Source organism: Ambystoma mexicanum, chromosome 14 (genome assembly GCF_040938575.1).
Source record: "Ambystoma mexicanum isolate Mex_15411 chromosome 14, UKY_AmexF1_1, whole genome shotgun sequence".
Classification (NCBI taxonomy): domain Eukaryota; kingdom Metazoa; phylum Chordata; class Amphibia; order Caudata; family Ambystomatidae; genus Ambystoma; species Ambystoma mexicanum.
In genome coordinates this window covers 427,049,759-427,067,282 of record NC_090940.1, presented here as the reverse complement: position 1 = coordinate 427,067,282, position 17,524 = coordinate 427,049,759, and the positions used below count along the sequence as shown (strand labels likewise).

The 17,524-nt window shown below is 47.8% G+C and overlaps 1 protein-coding gene across 6 annotated transcripts in view; it reads left to right on the top strand.

The window, feature by feature from the left end:
• Positions 1-17,524, top strand: part of YLPM1 (YLP motif containing 1) — a 1,127,325-nt gene that overhangs the window by 819,179 nt on the left and 290,622 nt on the right. For 3 of the 6 annotated variants that reach the window (XM_069637605.1, XM_069637606.1, XM_069637607.1), the window contains exon 18: positions 2,462-2,513. The exons of the other annotated variants lie outside the window; for them this stretch is intronic. In XM_069637605.1, coding sequence (XP_069493706.1) covers positions 2,462-2,513 — 52 coding nt within the window. The remainder of the gene's footprint in view (positions 1-2,461; positions 2,514-17,524) is intronic. 6 annotated transcript variants of the gene reach the window in all.

The following is a 17,524-nucleotide window of genomic DNA, read 5'->3' as shown; positions in this document are numbered from 1 at the left end:
CGTCCCTAGCTGATTTGGGGTTATGTACCTGATGTATTTTGCTTTACTGAATAACATTTCAATTTTAACTTAGTTTCTTGTGTTTTTTATTGGAATACATTATGGGCTTGTCACAGTTGAAGAAATGTTGGTAAGCCCAAGACATGCTCACGATTTAGGTTGATGTTGGAGGTGTATTGCATGGAGCGCTTTTTCTATAGAAAGTGCTAGTAGACTCTAAATGCAATTATTACTAATAAAGTCTGATACATTCCGTGAAGATAACCACTTTCGATTTAGTTATATTGCTATATATCCGTTCATGTAAATGGAAAGTGTATACATTGTACATCATGACTTTTTATGTGAACAAAAAAAATGACTGTCTAGGAGAGCTTTATTATTTTCATTCTTCGCCACACATTCTCCAACCAGTATCTCACACTTCGTCAAACTGTTCTTCCCCCTTCACACTTCACTATGAACTGCCATCCCATTTATCTGCAGGCATGCTTGGAATATTTACACGTCATTCTTTCCCATCTGAGCTCTAGCATGCTTCCCTCTCCCACACCTCCTTCGTGCTTTACGCGTGCTCCTGGTTGTTTCCTCCATGCTAGTTCATTTAGCTTCATGCATGTTTTTCACTTTGTATACTTCAGTTTGCAAACTGTAAATATGCTGATTAATCTGCTGCCACTTATTATGCTTCTCGCACATTTGGCACACTTCTTACACAACATCATGCATGTTCAAGCACAGTTAGCGTTCTCCTCCTGATCCTCATTTGCCTTTTTCAACCAGGTTATTAAACGCTGGCTGCTTATTTTATGTCCAAGCACATTTAATTCATCCCTCACTCCTCATAGGGCTTCATTCTTGGTGCAGCAAGCTTCTGGCCCCAGATGCCTTATTGGGCTTCATGCAAGCTTGAGCATGCATTTTGCTGCCCATGCCTTATTCTGCTTGCCTTGCTTCAAAAAACAGTATTTCCTACTGTTTGGTCCTCTTTCTGCTCTGTGCATGCTTCAATAGGCTTCTTACATCCTCATATTGCATCAGTAATACCCCAGCATGCTTTTCACTGTACTCGTTCTACTTTGTGCATTCCTCTTACCTTCATGCCCTTACTTTTGCTTCTGTGTGCTTTTTCATGTTCCCGGGTACCTGATTAATGTCCAGCGCAGAACTGCATAGGCAGACTGTGAACTTTGCCTTTGAGCATGTTATTCTGCTTATCTGTGATTTGACTGTTAAAAATTGCTGTAAGAGCGAGACAGTCCGCATTATCTGAAGTTAACCCATTTAGCAGTATCTGGAATGCTTGGTTTCATTGGGTTATTGAATTTTTCTAACGTGAGCAGTGTTGTGTTGCGCCACACCAACCAACCCCCCTCCTGCCTGATAAGGTTGGTAACTTTTTCAGCAAGTCAATATAGCTCACCCCTGTCCAGTTTGAGAGGAATGCTTTTATCATTAACCTTGAAGAATTCCAGTGCCCTCCATCCATTGGTAGCCGATCCTCTCCGAAACTATTCCTTTCCTGGTGGATCTTTACACATGCATGATATCCGAAGGCTGTCTGTGACTCAGAGATTCCTAGCATATTGTCTGCGTGCAAGTTTCAAAAAGCACAGGATTTGAGGGTGGGAGTTGTCGGTCCTTATAGCCAGCAGTGCTTTCCTGACTGAGAAGCACCATAATGTTGGTATTGATGGCTTCACTACAGGATACTTATTTCAAGATATTGCAGCGTATCCAACGACTGTTAAATGCTACAGTTTCTACTGGTGAAAGTGACTGAGTGCGTCCCATCATATGAGACATCAATAATTTCAATAGGGAGGCTGTCAAATTTGTCTTTGCAGACACGAAAGATGTGACGAAGGCCTCAGCTGTGCAAATGATTTCTAAGATAAGGCATCTGGAAGCCAGAAGCAGTGTTTAGTATGAGGTGTGTTGTAATATGCTGTCTCCGTATGGTTAGCACTCCATGTTGTGGTTCAGATGCAAGAGCTTGCAGCAAGATAAGTTCCCAAGAACGCTGTTTGTGTTAAGACAATATATTTAAAAATCCACAAAAAAGAACAAAAAGGTCAACGATGCTTCCTCAATGCCTTCTATGGATTTCAGAGCGGTGGTAAGAGTTTGAGGTTGCAGTGGACCTTCTGTCCTTTGTATACACTTTATTGGTGATTGAAGTGGAGTTTTCTTTTTCTTTTCAGGTTGTTTAGATTGAGTGGGTACAACCAGCCACAAATACAGGTGCACGTCTAGCACCTCCGCATATGCAGACACAAAACCTCAACAATTCAAGTCTCTGAACAATATCATACGTTGTAGTTCAGAAAGTCACTGAACACTTCATAGAAATACCTCCTTTGTCGTAAATACTCTTTTGATGTCGAAAATAGAGTCCATTCAGACATGTTGTTTGTATGATCTCTCTAACCCTTCCAGCTTCTTTCTGTGTGATATTTAGGGTTCCCTTCCGAAAAGCAAGTGGGAGATGGACACTTCCGAGGCAAAACTAGGTGGGTGTTAACATTTTTAATTACTTTGTGGTTAATTATTTACAACTACATGTTTTTTATGATTTGCCTTCTGAATTAGATGTCTAAACTTCAGCGATTCATTTTGTACTGCTCTCTTGAAAGGGCAGATTGTATGGGGCAATGTCCTCTGGTACTGGAGTACCAGTGACCTTCTGAACTTTCAGAAAGCACTGGTGAATATCCTCCAGCCTGGCTGCTGCTTAGAAGGTAGGCCTGTATTGCATTCATCCCTTTATAGCATGTTTTGAATGTGGAACATGACAAAGCGAGATTCAATGTTTTCCGAATATTTCCTTACTTTCTGTTGGATAAACTTTTAGATGCACTGTTATTACAATACACCATAATAGTTGATTGGATACCAACAGCAGAGCGGTTAAGCCTCATGTTCCAATCCATCCACTTGCATCCTGCGGATGTGTAAAACTTCCCAGCCATTGGATTAAATGCTAAAATTGCACTGACTATTGAATCATATGGTCAGAAAGATCCCGACTATCGTTGAAGGTATGTCTGAGCTGCTGTGTTTTGACATGAATATAGGGGGTAAGTAAGGGGCACGAGGTTGAGATGGTTGATTGGGGCATGAAAAAGATAGGGTTGGAACACTTGCTTTTTATGCAAAAAAGACTTTTCTACGGCTTTGTTCATCAGTCTTTTTACTACGTTTATGCTTCTTATCCAATCCTGTGCAAGCCTTGACTTGAGCATATTTTTAAGCATTCAAAAGTACTTATTTGGAATAGCACCTTTGTCATGATGAAATATGTATTGAGAGTTTGCACACTTATATTAAGCATAGTCCTACTAGAAAGACCTGGTGATCGTAACTCTTTATAGGTTTATGCTTAATATAATGCATTGAAGTTCTTAAATTGCCAAATGCTGTTACGTTGGGGCACAGCCATCACGAGTTTATTCATACAGAGGCAAATGTTGGTGCATAGCCATCATAGGTATGTCTTTAAAAGGAGCACATGCTGGCATGTTGGGACTGAGCTATTTGCTGTTGCCATGATCACAGGACTTGGGAGTTACATTACTTGTCCCATACTCTGGAGAAACATGTTCGGGATGCTGTGTAGGACCGGCTGTGCAGTGCATGATAGACTCTTGTACAGACATGCATTCCGTTCCTCCACACCAAGAAGCATAATGTTAGCATTTTCTTCTAGCTTTCTCCCTGCATGATCTTTGGACAGCCAGTTTTTTTTTTTTTTTTTTATTTATATTTGATCATCGTCAATCACTATATCGTCAGCACAGCAAAATGTCTTCTTGTCCTGCGTTAGGGGAGTTTTCCTAAAGTCCACCTGAGGTAAGACTTCATAAAACTATCCCAGTGGTATACAGGTCCGCAACTCTTAATATCAGTCTGTACTACTCATGGAAACTTGGCACAGCAGTGAGGCTTATTGGGCAGTTTTTTTAAAGTTCTACCAAGACTTCATAAAAACCATATCTGAACCCGTACATAAGCGCCACTCTTAGTTTAAGGCTGTACCACCTAAACTTGTTTTAGAAGCATGGCCAGAGCAGCCAGGCTTTTATTTTAGGAGTGAAAGAGGGCTGTAGCTTGGTACAAAGAACTTGTAGCATACATATCGTCCAAAGAAACACTGAACCACTGTTTATTAGGAGGCCAAGATGCATCTTGGGTAAGTAAATCCTATAACATATCCTATAAACACAATTACAAAAACCAACTTGGTACTTATGGTCTACCCACCATAGTACAACCTTATTAAGAATTGCAATCATCAGCAGTTCAAGGTGAGTCAAACCTATAACACATTCATAAAGGTAGTCAGCTATTCTTGGGAAGTAAAACTAGGTTATGTATACTTTTGGACTACCAACAGTATTTCAAGGGTAGTAGACCTTGTCAGTCATGCAGTGAGACTCAGTTATGAAATTACATAATAAACCAACCCTATTACAATTATACACCTTGCAACATTACTTTTTAGAATTCAGTTCAGAGTTAGTAAATCGACTCATATACTTTCTTAAACGGCTTTAAGCTATTCAGTGAGAAGTATGAACACTGAATAACTATTTTAGAATGCACTAAGAAATTCAAGGAAAGCAAATCCCGATTACATTTTAAGAATGACACAAGGTCTTTCAAGGTAGGTAATGGAACCTTTAACTATTTTGGAACTGCTCTAAGCTGTTTCAGGGGTGGCGCAACCCAGTGTAACAAGTTTAGAAGAGCAGCAGCAGGTAAGTAACGCTATGCATTTAAGAGGGGCTTCAAGCAACTCAGAGGCAAGTATTTAACTCAAGGACACTGTTAGCAAGATTGTATGCAGTGCCCTTTCTTATCTCAAGAGTGGTCAATGTGAGCAGTAAAGTTGTGACAGTTTCACAATAGTTATCCAAATTAACACACTCAAGGTTTCTTGATAAAACAATTATTTTATTTGTTATATAAGACTTCTTCAGAAAGGGAACAAAACATGTGTTAGGCAGAATTGCACTTACAATGAGGACTACAGGTGTAAGCAAAACCAACCTTTGGTATGAGTCTGTACTACAGTTTGTGGTAGCGAGCTGAGCAGCCAGGCTTCTCTCAAGAGGGAATGTGAGCAGTACAAGGATGTTACACAGATGTCTTACAATCACAGTGGTTCAAGTAGTCACTTACACTCAAGGTTTCTTGGTAAAACACTTATTAATGTGTTAGACAGTCATTTAGAAAACCTTCACTAGAAGGTGGCAACTTAATATTATACACAAACACAATTCAATACCAAACCAATAAGTTTCTGAACAAATTAGGCTCCCCTGAAATGGGAGCAAAATGATATTTCAGTTACTTTCAATGGGAGTAAAAAGGCACAAGTTAGCATAATAGATCACAAATACTTTCTTAGGCAGTGCAAATAGATTTAGTTCACTAAGTGGACTCAATTGAGTTCAAAGGCCTAGGCCAAAGTCAATGGACTAGAGTCTTGGATATGAAACAGCCGTTCTTGAAGTAAAAGGTAAAGTCTTTGCCAAAGTTCTCAGAAATAGTTTGTACGAAAAAGAATCATATGTTGGGTCACCAGCTGATTAGACCTGCAAGTTGGGAAAGTTCCGCAAACTTTCACAGCGAGAGGTAAGTTTTCTCAAGTTGGAATAGTAACTTAATATGAAGAACAAGGTGCAGCAGAAGACGTTGGTTCCTGGCAGTTCCTGCAGATCTCACTGTTCCTGAGCCTCAGTCGTGGGGACAAGAGGGAGGATGTCAGAACTCCTGCACGGGATCGTCGGAAAATGATCAAAGAAGACAAAATGGAGTCACTCCAGTTCCAGTAGCTCTAATTCAAGCACACAAGCTGGTGTCCTTCCCCCCTGGTTAATCCTAACCAGTTCTGAGAATGGTATCCAGGTGGCTTATGAGTTGATTGGTCCCACCAACTCAAAGGAAGAAGTCGTCCTTGAAGGGAGTTCTCTGTCGAGATGAACTTGGCAATTCGAACCTGCAGCAGGGCTTAACCGGGCAAACCAACAGTCCAGGAGTTCCAGCATCCGTCCTCTTACAGCTCGTTTTCGGTTCTTTCGTTCCAGTGGTCGACTCTGCTTTCCAGTCCAAGAGACCAGCCTTTTAAACAGTTTTCTCCCTTTCATTCCAGCCTAGCTGCCACTCATCCAGCAGGGTGGCTGTCCTTGCCGGACCGTCAGCCAGCCAAGCACACCAGAGTGCATTTGGGACTCCTAGGAGACTAAGCACACAGAGTTTCGGGCATCTCCCTCACTTCCTGCCCACCCCAGTTACTCAGGCGCCAGAGGCGGTCTTCAGTCCTGATGCCTGCCAAAGGTATAGAAACAAAGGGACCAAACCTGGTTTGGTGCGCAAAGACAAACACTAGTAGGACCTTTCCAAAAAGAAATGGCGAAAAAAGACCGGGCCCCGTTTAAACAAAGGAGCTTAAGGCGCCATCTTGAAAAACATGGCTCCCGCGATTTTTAGCTACTGGTGTTTGCGGGAGAAATCATGGTAGTTTGTTGTAAATCCACTGCCACCAGCCATTTCGATAGAGAAGGGTAGCATTTGACTGCTGCATGAGGTTCTAGACACGGGATACTAGGTAACCCCTCCAGCACTCTATAGGAAGATAGGGTGTGCTTGGTCTAGAAATGTAAAAAGACTAGTAAAGTCAATTTAACTTTACATTCTCTGGGAAACAGTAGTTGATCCCAGAGAAGGTATTTAAAACTTTGGGAAGTCTAAAATACATCCCTGTGTCACTGCACTGAAGGTGCTGTGTGACACACATGAAAAGATGAGGCCTATGGAGTTGTCTAGAACAAAGAGTAAAACACATATCAAAATACACGAGAGAGTGGGGAAAAAAAGGCTCACTCTCTCTCCAGGTAAAAAACTCAAGTCCTCAAAATCCAGCAAAGTGAAGGGAATTAGCACATTTATGAGAATTCTCCCTAACAACATGTAACACTCAAATATACTTCAAAACACACTCATTTTTTCTAAATCAGATGACACCCATTGGGGATAGCACACAGACCATTCCTACACCCTTCAGGTAACTTAAATATCTAGGACACTTAGACATTGATTTATCACTGGTATATTTGAAGCAATACTGAGTTCGGTGAACATGATAGAATAGAGGAAAAAAACAAAGGTTAAAAAATAACTCCTAAACAGGCAAGTACTTTTAAACACCTTCCAAAGCACAAAGTCAGAGGCAATGAGGAGTCCCTCGGGGAGCCAGGACAGCCAATGTTAATTGCACAATGTCAAGGGGAGCTGAATATCTTCTTTGCAGGTAGGTAAAAAGTCTTGTACAATGTTTGTAGAAAATAGAACACTTGAAGGACCACAAGCTGAGAGGCTTGTGAAGGGCAAAGCTTTTGCATATCTGCCAGGTAACCAAGACAGGTCTCAACTGAGAGCCAGTAAGGCTACACAACAAGAAGTAAGTTCTCTTAGACTTTACAGTACCTCTGGTTAGAAGAACTGGTTCCAGATGGCTTCTGTTCCTGTGTAGCTCTCCAGATCCTGCTGTTCTCCAGCATGGGGTCTGACATGGATTCACATGCTCATGAATATTCCCCGTCAGGCTGGGAATCATCGGTAAAGAAAAAATCAGTATCATTTTCGTTTCTAATCTGTCTTTCTTAGTAGTAACCAATCACTGGTCTCCGGGTCATACTGCCCTCAGCCAATGACTGCCCTCTCCCTAAGCCCCACCCCTGGCAGCCATCCTCAGATTTTTACCGCACGTTCAAGTGTTGGGAGTCCTCGTGCTATAGCTCTCGAGCTTTTGCTGCATTTAGCGGTTTTTTTTTCCAAGAGATTTATCTCATTTTTTTCAGTCAATCGAGCCTCAAGCTCCACCGTTTCTACTTCCGATCAACGGGGGCCCGTTTCGGAATTTTCTACGGCCCTCAAGGGCGAGGTTTACGTCGAGTTAAGCTTCTCGGAGGATTCCAGAAGTTTAAGGCCTACCTCGTGGACATGGCCCAGGAGACAGGAAGCACGACACCCGGATCCAAGCTGTTTAGGAACTGCCCTGGATGCGGATTACAGAATGTGTTCAAGGAGGACGAGCATGCGAGATGCCTCTACTGCCTTCACAGAGACAAAACGCACGTGGAGAAGGACTGCGTTTTGCATGAACATGACGGATCGGACTATGAGGCATCGTCGGACCCGTCTCGCCAGCTGGTTGGAAGGGAAGAGCCCAGCAGGTGAGTAGTCCGAGCGGTCTTCTAAGTCCTGTGAGGGCGCTCCGGCGACGGGGGTCCAACAGCAGGCAAAGCACCGCGGGCACCGAACGGTTGGGCTCCTCGGCTGCCAGGCAGGGTGCACCTTCGCCGGCACCATCCACCACGAGCCAACGCTCTGGCTCGGGGAAGAGAAAGTCAGAGAGCCCGGCTCAGCTTCTGGAGAGGCCCCGGTCGATCTCGAATGAACCAGCTGAAGGGGAGCGTGGCAGTGGCCCTCCCCCCAAGGTAAAGGCCTCAAGCGCACCCAAATTGGTGAAGGCCTTGATTCACCCGGCTAAGGGTGAATCAAGGTAGTCGCGACGGTGCTGGCGAGGCCTGTGGAGGCGACCTCGGGGCCCAGAGTTTCCCTGCCACCGCAGAGGAAATCCTCTTTTCAGCCCATCGAGAAGACCCCGGTGGAAAAAGAGGGGGGGGGGGCGGTGGTCGCTATGGACACAGCCTCCAAGGAGTTGGTGGAAGTCGTGGAGGGCCTCAACAGGATGTTTGGGGAGGCCCCGTCCCACAGGAGGAATCCCGGCGAGGGGGACGAAGAAAGTGACGGTGGCGCCGACGAGACTCCCGTGGAGGAGGAGCAACCATCGCGCCCGTCGCAACTCGAGCCACAAGACAACTCGGTGGCCACTTTGATGGCAATCCAAACCTTATGCACGGTGATGAGGACGAGATTGCCCCTACCCCCAACGGACGACCCAACGGATCCGGGCCCGTTGGGAAGCCCTCCAAACAAGAGGAGGAGAGTTCATCCACCCCGCCCTTCCAGCACTCACGGCCTTCTCAGCCGTTTTCTCCTTCTCCTATCCCTGGGGATGACACGGGAACAGATACGGCCACGACGGGGATGGATGACTACGGTGGCGACGACGGGACGGTCCTCCCACCACCACCTCCTCGGGCCTCCCCGCCCGACGAAATTGGCTCCTTCCACGCCATGATTGCCAGGGCATCTGAGCTTTTCCAGCTCTGCCCCGAAGAACAAAAGAAGGAAGGATTCCTCTACCAACGGCGCAAGGCCAAAAGGAAGACGGTCCTCGCGCTGCTGTTGCTGGATGACATCTGGGACGAGGGACTTGTTCTTCTGAAGAACCCGTCCATGACACCTGCCAAGAGGGACTGGTACGAGAAGTAGTACCGGGTCCCCGAGGCCGCCCCCTTGTGCCTTAGGGCACAACCGACCCCGGATTCGGTCGTCTCGGTGGCAGCCAAGAAGAAAGCCGGGGGGCGTCGGCCTCAACTTCTACTTCCCCACCAGACGACAAGGGAAAGAAACTGGATGCCATGGGACGAGTCATCTCGTCGGCGGCAATGACGATTTAGGCGGCCAACGCCCTAGCTATTGTGGCCCACTATGACAGGGAGTTGTGGTACAAGATCGCCCCCCTGTTGGACTTCCTACCGGACGACAAGAGGCCAGAGGTCCTGGCGATCCTACAGGAGGGTGAGGTGGCCTTGGACCACGCCATAACGGTAGCCACGGACATTGCCAACACTGGTTGCCGCCAGTTGGGCAGCAGCGTTTGCCTTCGATAGCGGGGGTGGCTCAAGGCGACGGATTTCTGCCAAGACGTCCAAGCCAAGGTTTTGGACATGCCCTTCGACGTGAACAATCTGTTTGGGAAGACAGTGGATGAGTCACTGCAGGCCATCAAGACTGACGCAGAGATGGCTCGAGTCTTGGGAGTTCTGCAGCAACGATGGCCGCCCTTTCGGAATTCCGGAGGCAAGCAAGGTACCTCCAAAGGATTCGGCGGTGGCTCCTTCACATGCAGTCAGGTGGCCCGCTCTTCGTCGCAGGAAGCCTACAGGGGACGAGGCAAGTCAGGTGGCTCTCGTGGTCGCCAGGGATGCCAAGGCAGCAAGTCCGCTGCCAAGCAAGATTGAACCGGCCGTTGCGTCGGGCCCCCACCAGAGCATCCTGGTGGGAGGCCGGCTGACGAAGTTCGTCAGCACGTGGGAGTCCATCTCCACCGACCGTTGGGTGCTGGATGCCCTGGGCCACGGGCACACTCTCGAATTTCTAAAGTGGTGCCCCTGCATTCCTCCCGTGGCCACAAAGGAAAACCACGTCCCTCAACCTCTGTTAGAGGTAAGGGCGATGCTCAAGAAAGGAGCCATCAAGCTCGTCCCAAGGAGGCTCCGGGGCTCCGGAGTATACTCAAGATGCTTCCTCGTCAGAAAGAAGACAGGAGGATGGAGTCCCATCCTGGACCTGCGTTGACTAAAAAAATACATCAAGGCACAGAAGTTCCGGATGTTCACCCTCCAGCACGTGCTGGGCCAGCTGGAGGAATGCGACTTCCTATCTTTGGATTTGGAGGATGTGTACTTTCACATCCCCATTCTAAAAGGACACCGAAGGTTTCTCAGGTTCGTAGTCAAAGGACGGCACTACCAGTTCTAGGCCCTCTCATTGGGATTGAAGTCGGCGCCCAGGGTATTCACCAAGTGCCTAGCACCGGTGGCGGCGCGGCTGCGCCTGCAGGGGATCCACGTCTACCCCTACCTGGAGGTTTGGCTCATCCGAGCAAGGACAAGGGAACTCACCATCGAACACACAGCGAAGACAGTCCAGCTGCTCACGGACCTGATATTCTCCATCAACTTCCCCAAATCCCACCCGGTCCCGTCGCAGGTCGCACTGTTTCTGGGAGCCAAGCTTGACACAGTAGCACGATTGGCCTCGCCGTCGGAGGAAAGGACGAAGGCCATCCTGGGCAAGGTGCAGCGTCTGCTGGCCACGGACGTGGCCAGGGTGAGGTCCATCAAGTCCCTTCTCGGAATGTTGTCCTCGTGCATCTATCTGGTGCGCCTGTGCAGCCTTCGGATGCGTCCCCTACAGGAGTTCCTCAACGCCCGTTAGAGGCAAGCGACGGGCAGCTTCGAGGACCGGATCTCGCTGAACGAGGTTTTCAGCCAAGTAATCCGGTGGTGGGGCACCCGCACGCATCTCGCGGCGGGCACGGACTTTCAGACCCCAGCACACGACGGATGCCTCCCTGGAGGGGTGGGGAGCGCACACCGGAGATCGTCACGCGAGAGGCCTTTGGCTCCCGGAGGAGAGGCCGCTCCACATCAACATACTGGAGCTCCGAGCAGTGTTCTGGGCCCTCAGGTCGTTCCTCCCGTCCCTCAAGGACAAGGTGGTGAGGATCTTCACCAACAACATCACCACGATGCTCTACATCCGGAAGCAGGGAGGAACCAGATCCCCAGCCCTATCCAAGGAAGCCCAGGATCTGTGGCATTGGGCCGTTTCCCAGGGGATGTTTCTGGTGCCCTTTCATCTAGCAGTGTTAAAAAACACCATCGCCGACTCACTCGACAGGGAGCTGCGCTCGTGCCACGAGTGGGAACTACGCCAGGATCAAGTGGATCTACTCTTCCAGCGATGAGGCAAACCCCAGATCGACCTGCTTGCGACGGTGACGAAGTGCTAGTGGGTGGCCAGCAGGTTTCACCAGCCGAGGAGCATGGGTGATGCTTTCTCGTTCCCCTGGGACGGCCTGTTCCTGTATGCGTTCCTTCCATTGCCGTTGCTGCTCCGACTTGTCAACCAGCTCAAGAGGTCCCGGTGCAGGATGATCCTCGTTGCACCGGCGTGGCCGAGACAGATCTGGTTCCCGGACCTTCTGGACTTGTCAGCGTCCCCACAAGTCAAACTGTTGACGGACGAAGATCTTCTCTCCATAGAGGGAGGCGCCATCCTTCATCACGACCCGCAGTCGCTGAACTTGCAGGCCTGACTCCTGCAGCACTAGAGTTTGGAGGGTACGATATCCCGGCAGACTGCATGGAGGTTCTTGCAAAGGCCAGGGCGTCCTCAACTCTCAAGTGCTACAGACACAAGTGGAAGAGGTTCTCTGTCTGGTGCCGTGTATAGAAGATTAACCCTCTACGGATTATGGCCCCTGAGGTGCTACCGTACCTACTGTCGCTAGCCAAGGTGGGACTAGTGCATGCTTCCATCAAGATACACCTGGCAGCGATTTCCCAATACACCAGAACTACAGGACGGCCATCCCTGTGGTATCATCGCCTTGTGAAGGAATTTATGAAAGGACTGTTCTGTTCGTTCCCGCAGGTGAAGGCTCCGGCCCCGGCGTGGGAGCTCAACGTGGTGCTGACCAGGCTCATGGGGCTGCCATTCAAGCCTCTTCATTCGGCACCGTTTAAGTTCCTGTCGTGGAAGAGAGCATTTCTTGTGGCCATCACCTCCGCACGACGAGTGGGAGAGATCCAGGCCCTATCCTGCAAGTCTCCATACCTGACTTTTCACGAGACGAGGGTGGTGCTGAGGACGCACCCCTCCTTTATGCCCAAGGTGCCGTCGGACTTCCATCTCAACGAGCCCTTGGTTTTACCAGTTTTCTTCCCATCGCCTTCGTCGCCGGACTTTGCACTCGCTGGATGTAGCTAGAGCGCTGAAGTTCTACGTGAACCGCACGAAGAGTTTTCGGAAGATGTCACAACTGTTTGTGAACTTTGGACCTGTGAACCAAGGGAAGGCCCTCTCGAAGGCTTCCATTTCTAGATGGCTCTCCGGCTGCATCATGCACTGTCACCGGTTGGCAAGCCGACCGTTGCCCGGCCGTCCGAGAGCCCATTCAACCAGAGCGATCACTGCTACCACGGCATTCTGGTCTGGTGTGCCCCTTCTGGACATCTGCAGGGCTGCTACGTGGAGGACGATGCACACCTTCACGAGATTCTACTGCGTCAACCGGGATTCCAGAGAGGAGTCCAGAGTCGGCCAAGCAGTGCCGCACAACCTGTTCGCCTGAAGGTGGGCCTGGTGAGGAGGTAAGAGTTGCTTAATGTTGTGTTTATGTGATGCTTAATATTGAGCCTTTGCCACCTCCCGTGGTTGTGCATGTGTGTACTGCTATCTATTCTTATATTCATGAGCATGTGAATCCATGCCTGACCCCGTGCTGGAGAAGGAACAAGTTACTTACCTGTAACTGTTGTTCTCCAGCATAGGTCTGGCATGGATTCACTTGCGAACCCTCCCTCCTACCCCTCTGCGGCTCTTCACTTGGTCATACTGCCACTTTACGTGCTACCAAAACTGAGGATGGCTACCATGGGCGGGGCTTAGGGAGAGGGCAGTTATTGGCTGGGGCAGTATGACCCAGAGACCAGTGATTGGTTTTTTGGAGAAAGACAGATCAGTAACAAAACTGATACTGATTGTTTTCTTTACCGAGGATTCCGAGCTTGACGACCGGGAATATTCATGAGCATGTGAATCCATGCCAGACCCATGCTGGAGAACAGCAGTTACAGGTAAGTAACTTGTTCCTCACTGGGCCTCAGTCGTGGGGACAAGAGGGGAGGACATCTGGGGGATTCCAGTTCTGCAATGGGACGGTCAGAAGCAGCAATGGGCAAACTTCAATTCAGCATTCCTTTTGTAACACTCACCTGGTATCCACGGAGACGTCACTCAGCCTGTTCTGCCCTCTTAAGACCTCAAACCCTTCCCTGGAGGCTATTCGACTGGAGACTGGGCCTGAAACACAGGATTGGTAGAATTTAACTCCCTATTGTCTGTGTGCTTGAACCCCTTCTTCCCTGGGGTCCAACCCTTCCATTTGATCCACAGCTCACCTTATTTTCTTGGATAGTGTGCTCTCTGTCCTGCCTTCAGCGCAGGTGCGCGTTGATTGATGCAGGCTTTTTGCTGCCTAGTTACTTCACTGGCAAGAGTCAGACAGGTAAGTATAATGAGTCTTTTGAACAGTTCTCTAACTCTGTTCCTTTCCTTCCTTAGATGATGGCCGGCGTCCAGGGATGGCGGCGTGCTGCTGAAATTAGTAGCGCTGAAGGTGAGTGAGAGCGCGATGCACCCCTTTCATATTTGCATTAAACTGAGTTATTTTTCTGTGTCTTTTAAGTGTGGTTGCTGGTTATAAAGAACAAATGTGGTGGGTAAGCGTGGTATGTGGGGCCTCCTAGATCTCCTAGATGTTTCCACGCTAACCTGGAGTGTCTTTTGCCCTCTTGAAGATGGATGAGAAGTTCCGGAGACAGAGTTCCCCCAGAGCGTCTGGGATTCAGGTAAGCGTTTGAAGCTCATACAGTATTTAAAAATAAGCAAAGATTTGCAGAATGCTTACTAATGCCTTTTTTCTGTTCCTTTTCCTTAGGAAGCGGCGTGCCAGGATGGGAATGACACCGCCGAAGATGCCCGTAGAACAGAAGGAGCGATGACTGATGGGCAGAAGCGCTGCAAGGTAAGGCTGTTCCTAACGGTGTTCTTGCTGGAGCTGAGCGCAGAAGAAAGATGCAGGCCTACTGGAGACCGATCCGAACACGGTGAGTGTCAAGCTGCAGGTGCATAAAACGCAAAGCATGTTTCTCAGCATGGGTGTGGCTTAAATAGTCTCTGGGTATCCCAGGTGCCTCTGGGCTGAACCACACCCAAAAGACTAGACCGCACATGCAGTTCTGGGAACCGAAATATGTGGGGGCATCCATCTTGTCCCCATCAATGCATTACAAGTCCAATCCCCAATGTTATCCCATGGTAGTGAGTGATTCAAGCGCCAAGTCTGACTCCAAGTGGGTCTTTGGAGGGATAGAGAGGCCCTAGAGGGCCATGTAGGTGATCGTGGCTCCAGTCTGACATCTTGGAGGGCTGGGGACATGAGGGGCAGGAATCATAAGACCTTTGGTGTTTCAGCTCCTCGCGTCTGACAGCAAATAGCAACTATCGGAGACCACTTCAGACTTTCCTCGCAATCTGGTGTCCAGCACTCTGTTGAGGTGCCCCAGGCTTGGTCAGTCCTGCATCAGAGAAGTCCGGAGGATGTTCCTAGTGCTCAGGTCCCACTTAAAAGCAACGCTCACAATCTGGTGTTCCTCTCCCTGGCTCTTCGGTTCCAGCAGCAACTGCAGTGGAAATGCAACCAGCTTCGAGAGGATGTCCAGGCGGGCTTACTTTTGAGTTGATTGGTCCCACCAACTCAATGGTAGAAGTCGTCCTTGCAGGGCTTCTCTAGTCGTGGTGAATTTGGAGCTTGAGCACAGCAGCAAGGCTTCACCGGGCAAACCAGCGGTTTAGGAGTTGCAGCAGGCGTCGCTTCCAAGTTCTTCTTCGGATTCCTTTGTCCAGTGGTCAACTCTGCGTTCCAAGCCAAAAAGCCTTGTCTTTTATGCAGGTTTCTCCCATTCATTCCAGTCTAGCTGTCAATCGCACAGCAGGGTGGCTGTCCATGCCGGACAGCCAGTCGGCCAACCACCTTTGGGTGCATTCCTGTAACAAAGGGGATTAAGCACAGGGAGTTTCGGGCAGGGCACCTCCCTCACTTACTGCCAAACATACTAGTGCCAGAGGCAGGCTTCAATCCCGCTAAAGACAAAACGGACAAAGAGACCAAACCTGGTTTGGTGCGCAGAGTAAATCTCAAGAAAGACCTTTCCAACAGAAAATGGTGGAAAAAAACGACCGGACCATTTTGATGAACTGGGCTCCCATGGGTTCCTTACCCTGGCTGCAAACGCAGCCTGTGGTAAAAACACACAATGGTAGTAAAAAGTTAAACCACTGCCACCAGCCATTAATTGTAGAAAGGGTAACGTAAAAAATGTTACATGACAAACTAGACAAAGGGGATACTAAGTAACCCATCCAGCACCCTGTGGTAAGATAGTGTGTGCTGGGACTAGAAAGTTACAAATTGTAAGTAAAGTCAATTTCACTTCACTGCTCTTGTAAACAGTAGTTTCACCAAGAGAAGGTATTTAAAACTTTGGGAAATCCAAGCGACTCCCCTGTGCCACTGCACTGACGGTGCTGTGTGACACAATTTAAAGATGCCGGCTATGGAGTTTGTCAGACTCCAAAGTTAAAAAGAACACAGAAATTAAATCACAAAATTACATGAGAGATTAAGTCCTAAAGTCCAGCAAAAGAGCTGGAGGACTCTAAAGTAGAAGGGAATTGGCACATTTCTGAGAATTCTCTCTAAAAGACTGTTTTAGGTCTGTATAAAGCAGACCAGGGAAAGTAACACCCTGTGGTACACTTTGAGAAGAACACAATGTTATTCACGTTGCGTTAACCCCATTGGTAACCTTTTACACTCATCCAGTTAAGCAATGATCAAACAGTACCAACAAGTATTACTTTTCATAAGGGGAGGAAACATCATTCAAAGAAAGTAAAGCAACGTATGATATGATAGTTTATTTATATAGCGCATATACACAATGTGGTTAATATATAGCGCATATACACAATGTGGTTAATAGCGCTTCAAGGCAAGGGAAGATAACAAGTGAAAATACAATGTCGTCATTACAGGCCATGAACAGTAAGGATGTGAAATTAACTATCGTACTCGGCCTGACGACATTTCAGATAGTGCAAGAGCTAATACATAGATAATAAAGGGAGGGGAGAGTGGGAAGGAAATGGAGACAGACAGGCGACTGTTAAGCAGAGTTTGTATGCAGTACCCTTTGGGACCACTTCATACAACTAGGACTACAGGTGTAAGCAAACCAACATTTGGTATAAGTCTGTACTACACAGTTTTGGTAGCAGAGCTGAGCAGCCAGGCTTATCTCAAGAGGGGAATGTGAGCAGTAATTGTTGCACAGAGGTCTACAATCACAAGTATTCAAGTAAACTCTTACACTCAAGGTTTCTTTGATAAATACTTATCTGTCAGTTATAAAACATTCATTAGGAGGCGGCAATATAATCACACACAAATATACTTCAATACTATTTCAGAATACATTTCAAGATGAGTAAAAGGCAAAGATCATTAGAACATGAAAGGTTACGATTATTCTTAGTGCATATACTTTGAGTTCATTAGAAGAGTCAATTCAATAGGCTAGGCCAAAGTCAATGGGTTAAAGTCTTGGATAGGGTAAAAGCGGTTCTGGTAAGTAAACGGTAAAGTCTCTGCACAAGTTCTTGGAAGTAGTTTGTAAAAAGAATCATCATATGTTAGGTCACAAGCTGATTAGGCCTGCGAGTTGCAAAGGTTTCAAGCACTTTCGCCGCAAGTGTCTTATTTCACAGTACCTTACAATGAAGAAAAAGATGCAGCTGGTGACTTCCGTTCCTGGCAGTTCCTGCAGATCTCGCTGTTCCTCTGCCTCTGTCGTAGGGACAAGAGGGTGGAAGTCGGGGAACTCCTGCACTGGGACTGGTCAAAAAGCTGGCCCTTGGCAAACTTCAATTTTGGTGGATGTGAGTGTAAAGCACACAAACTGGTGTCCCTCTCCCT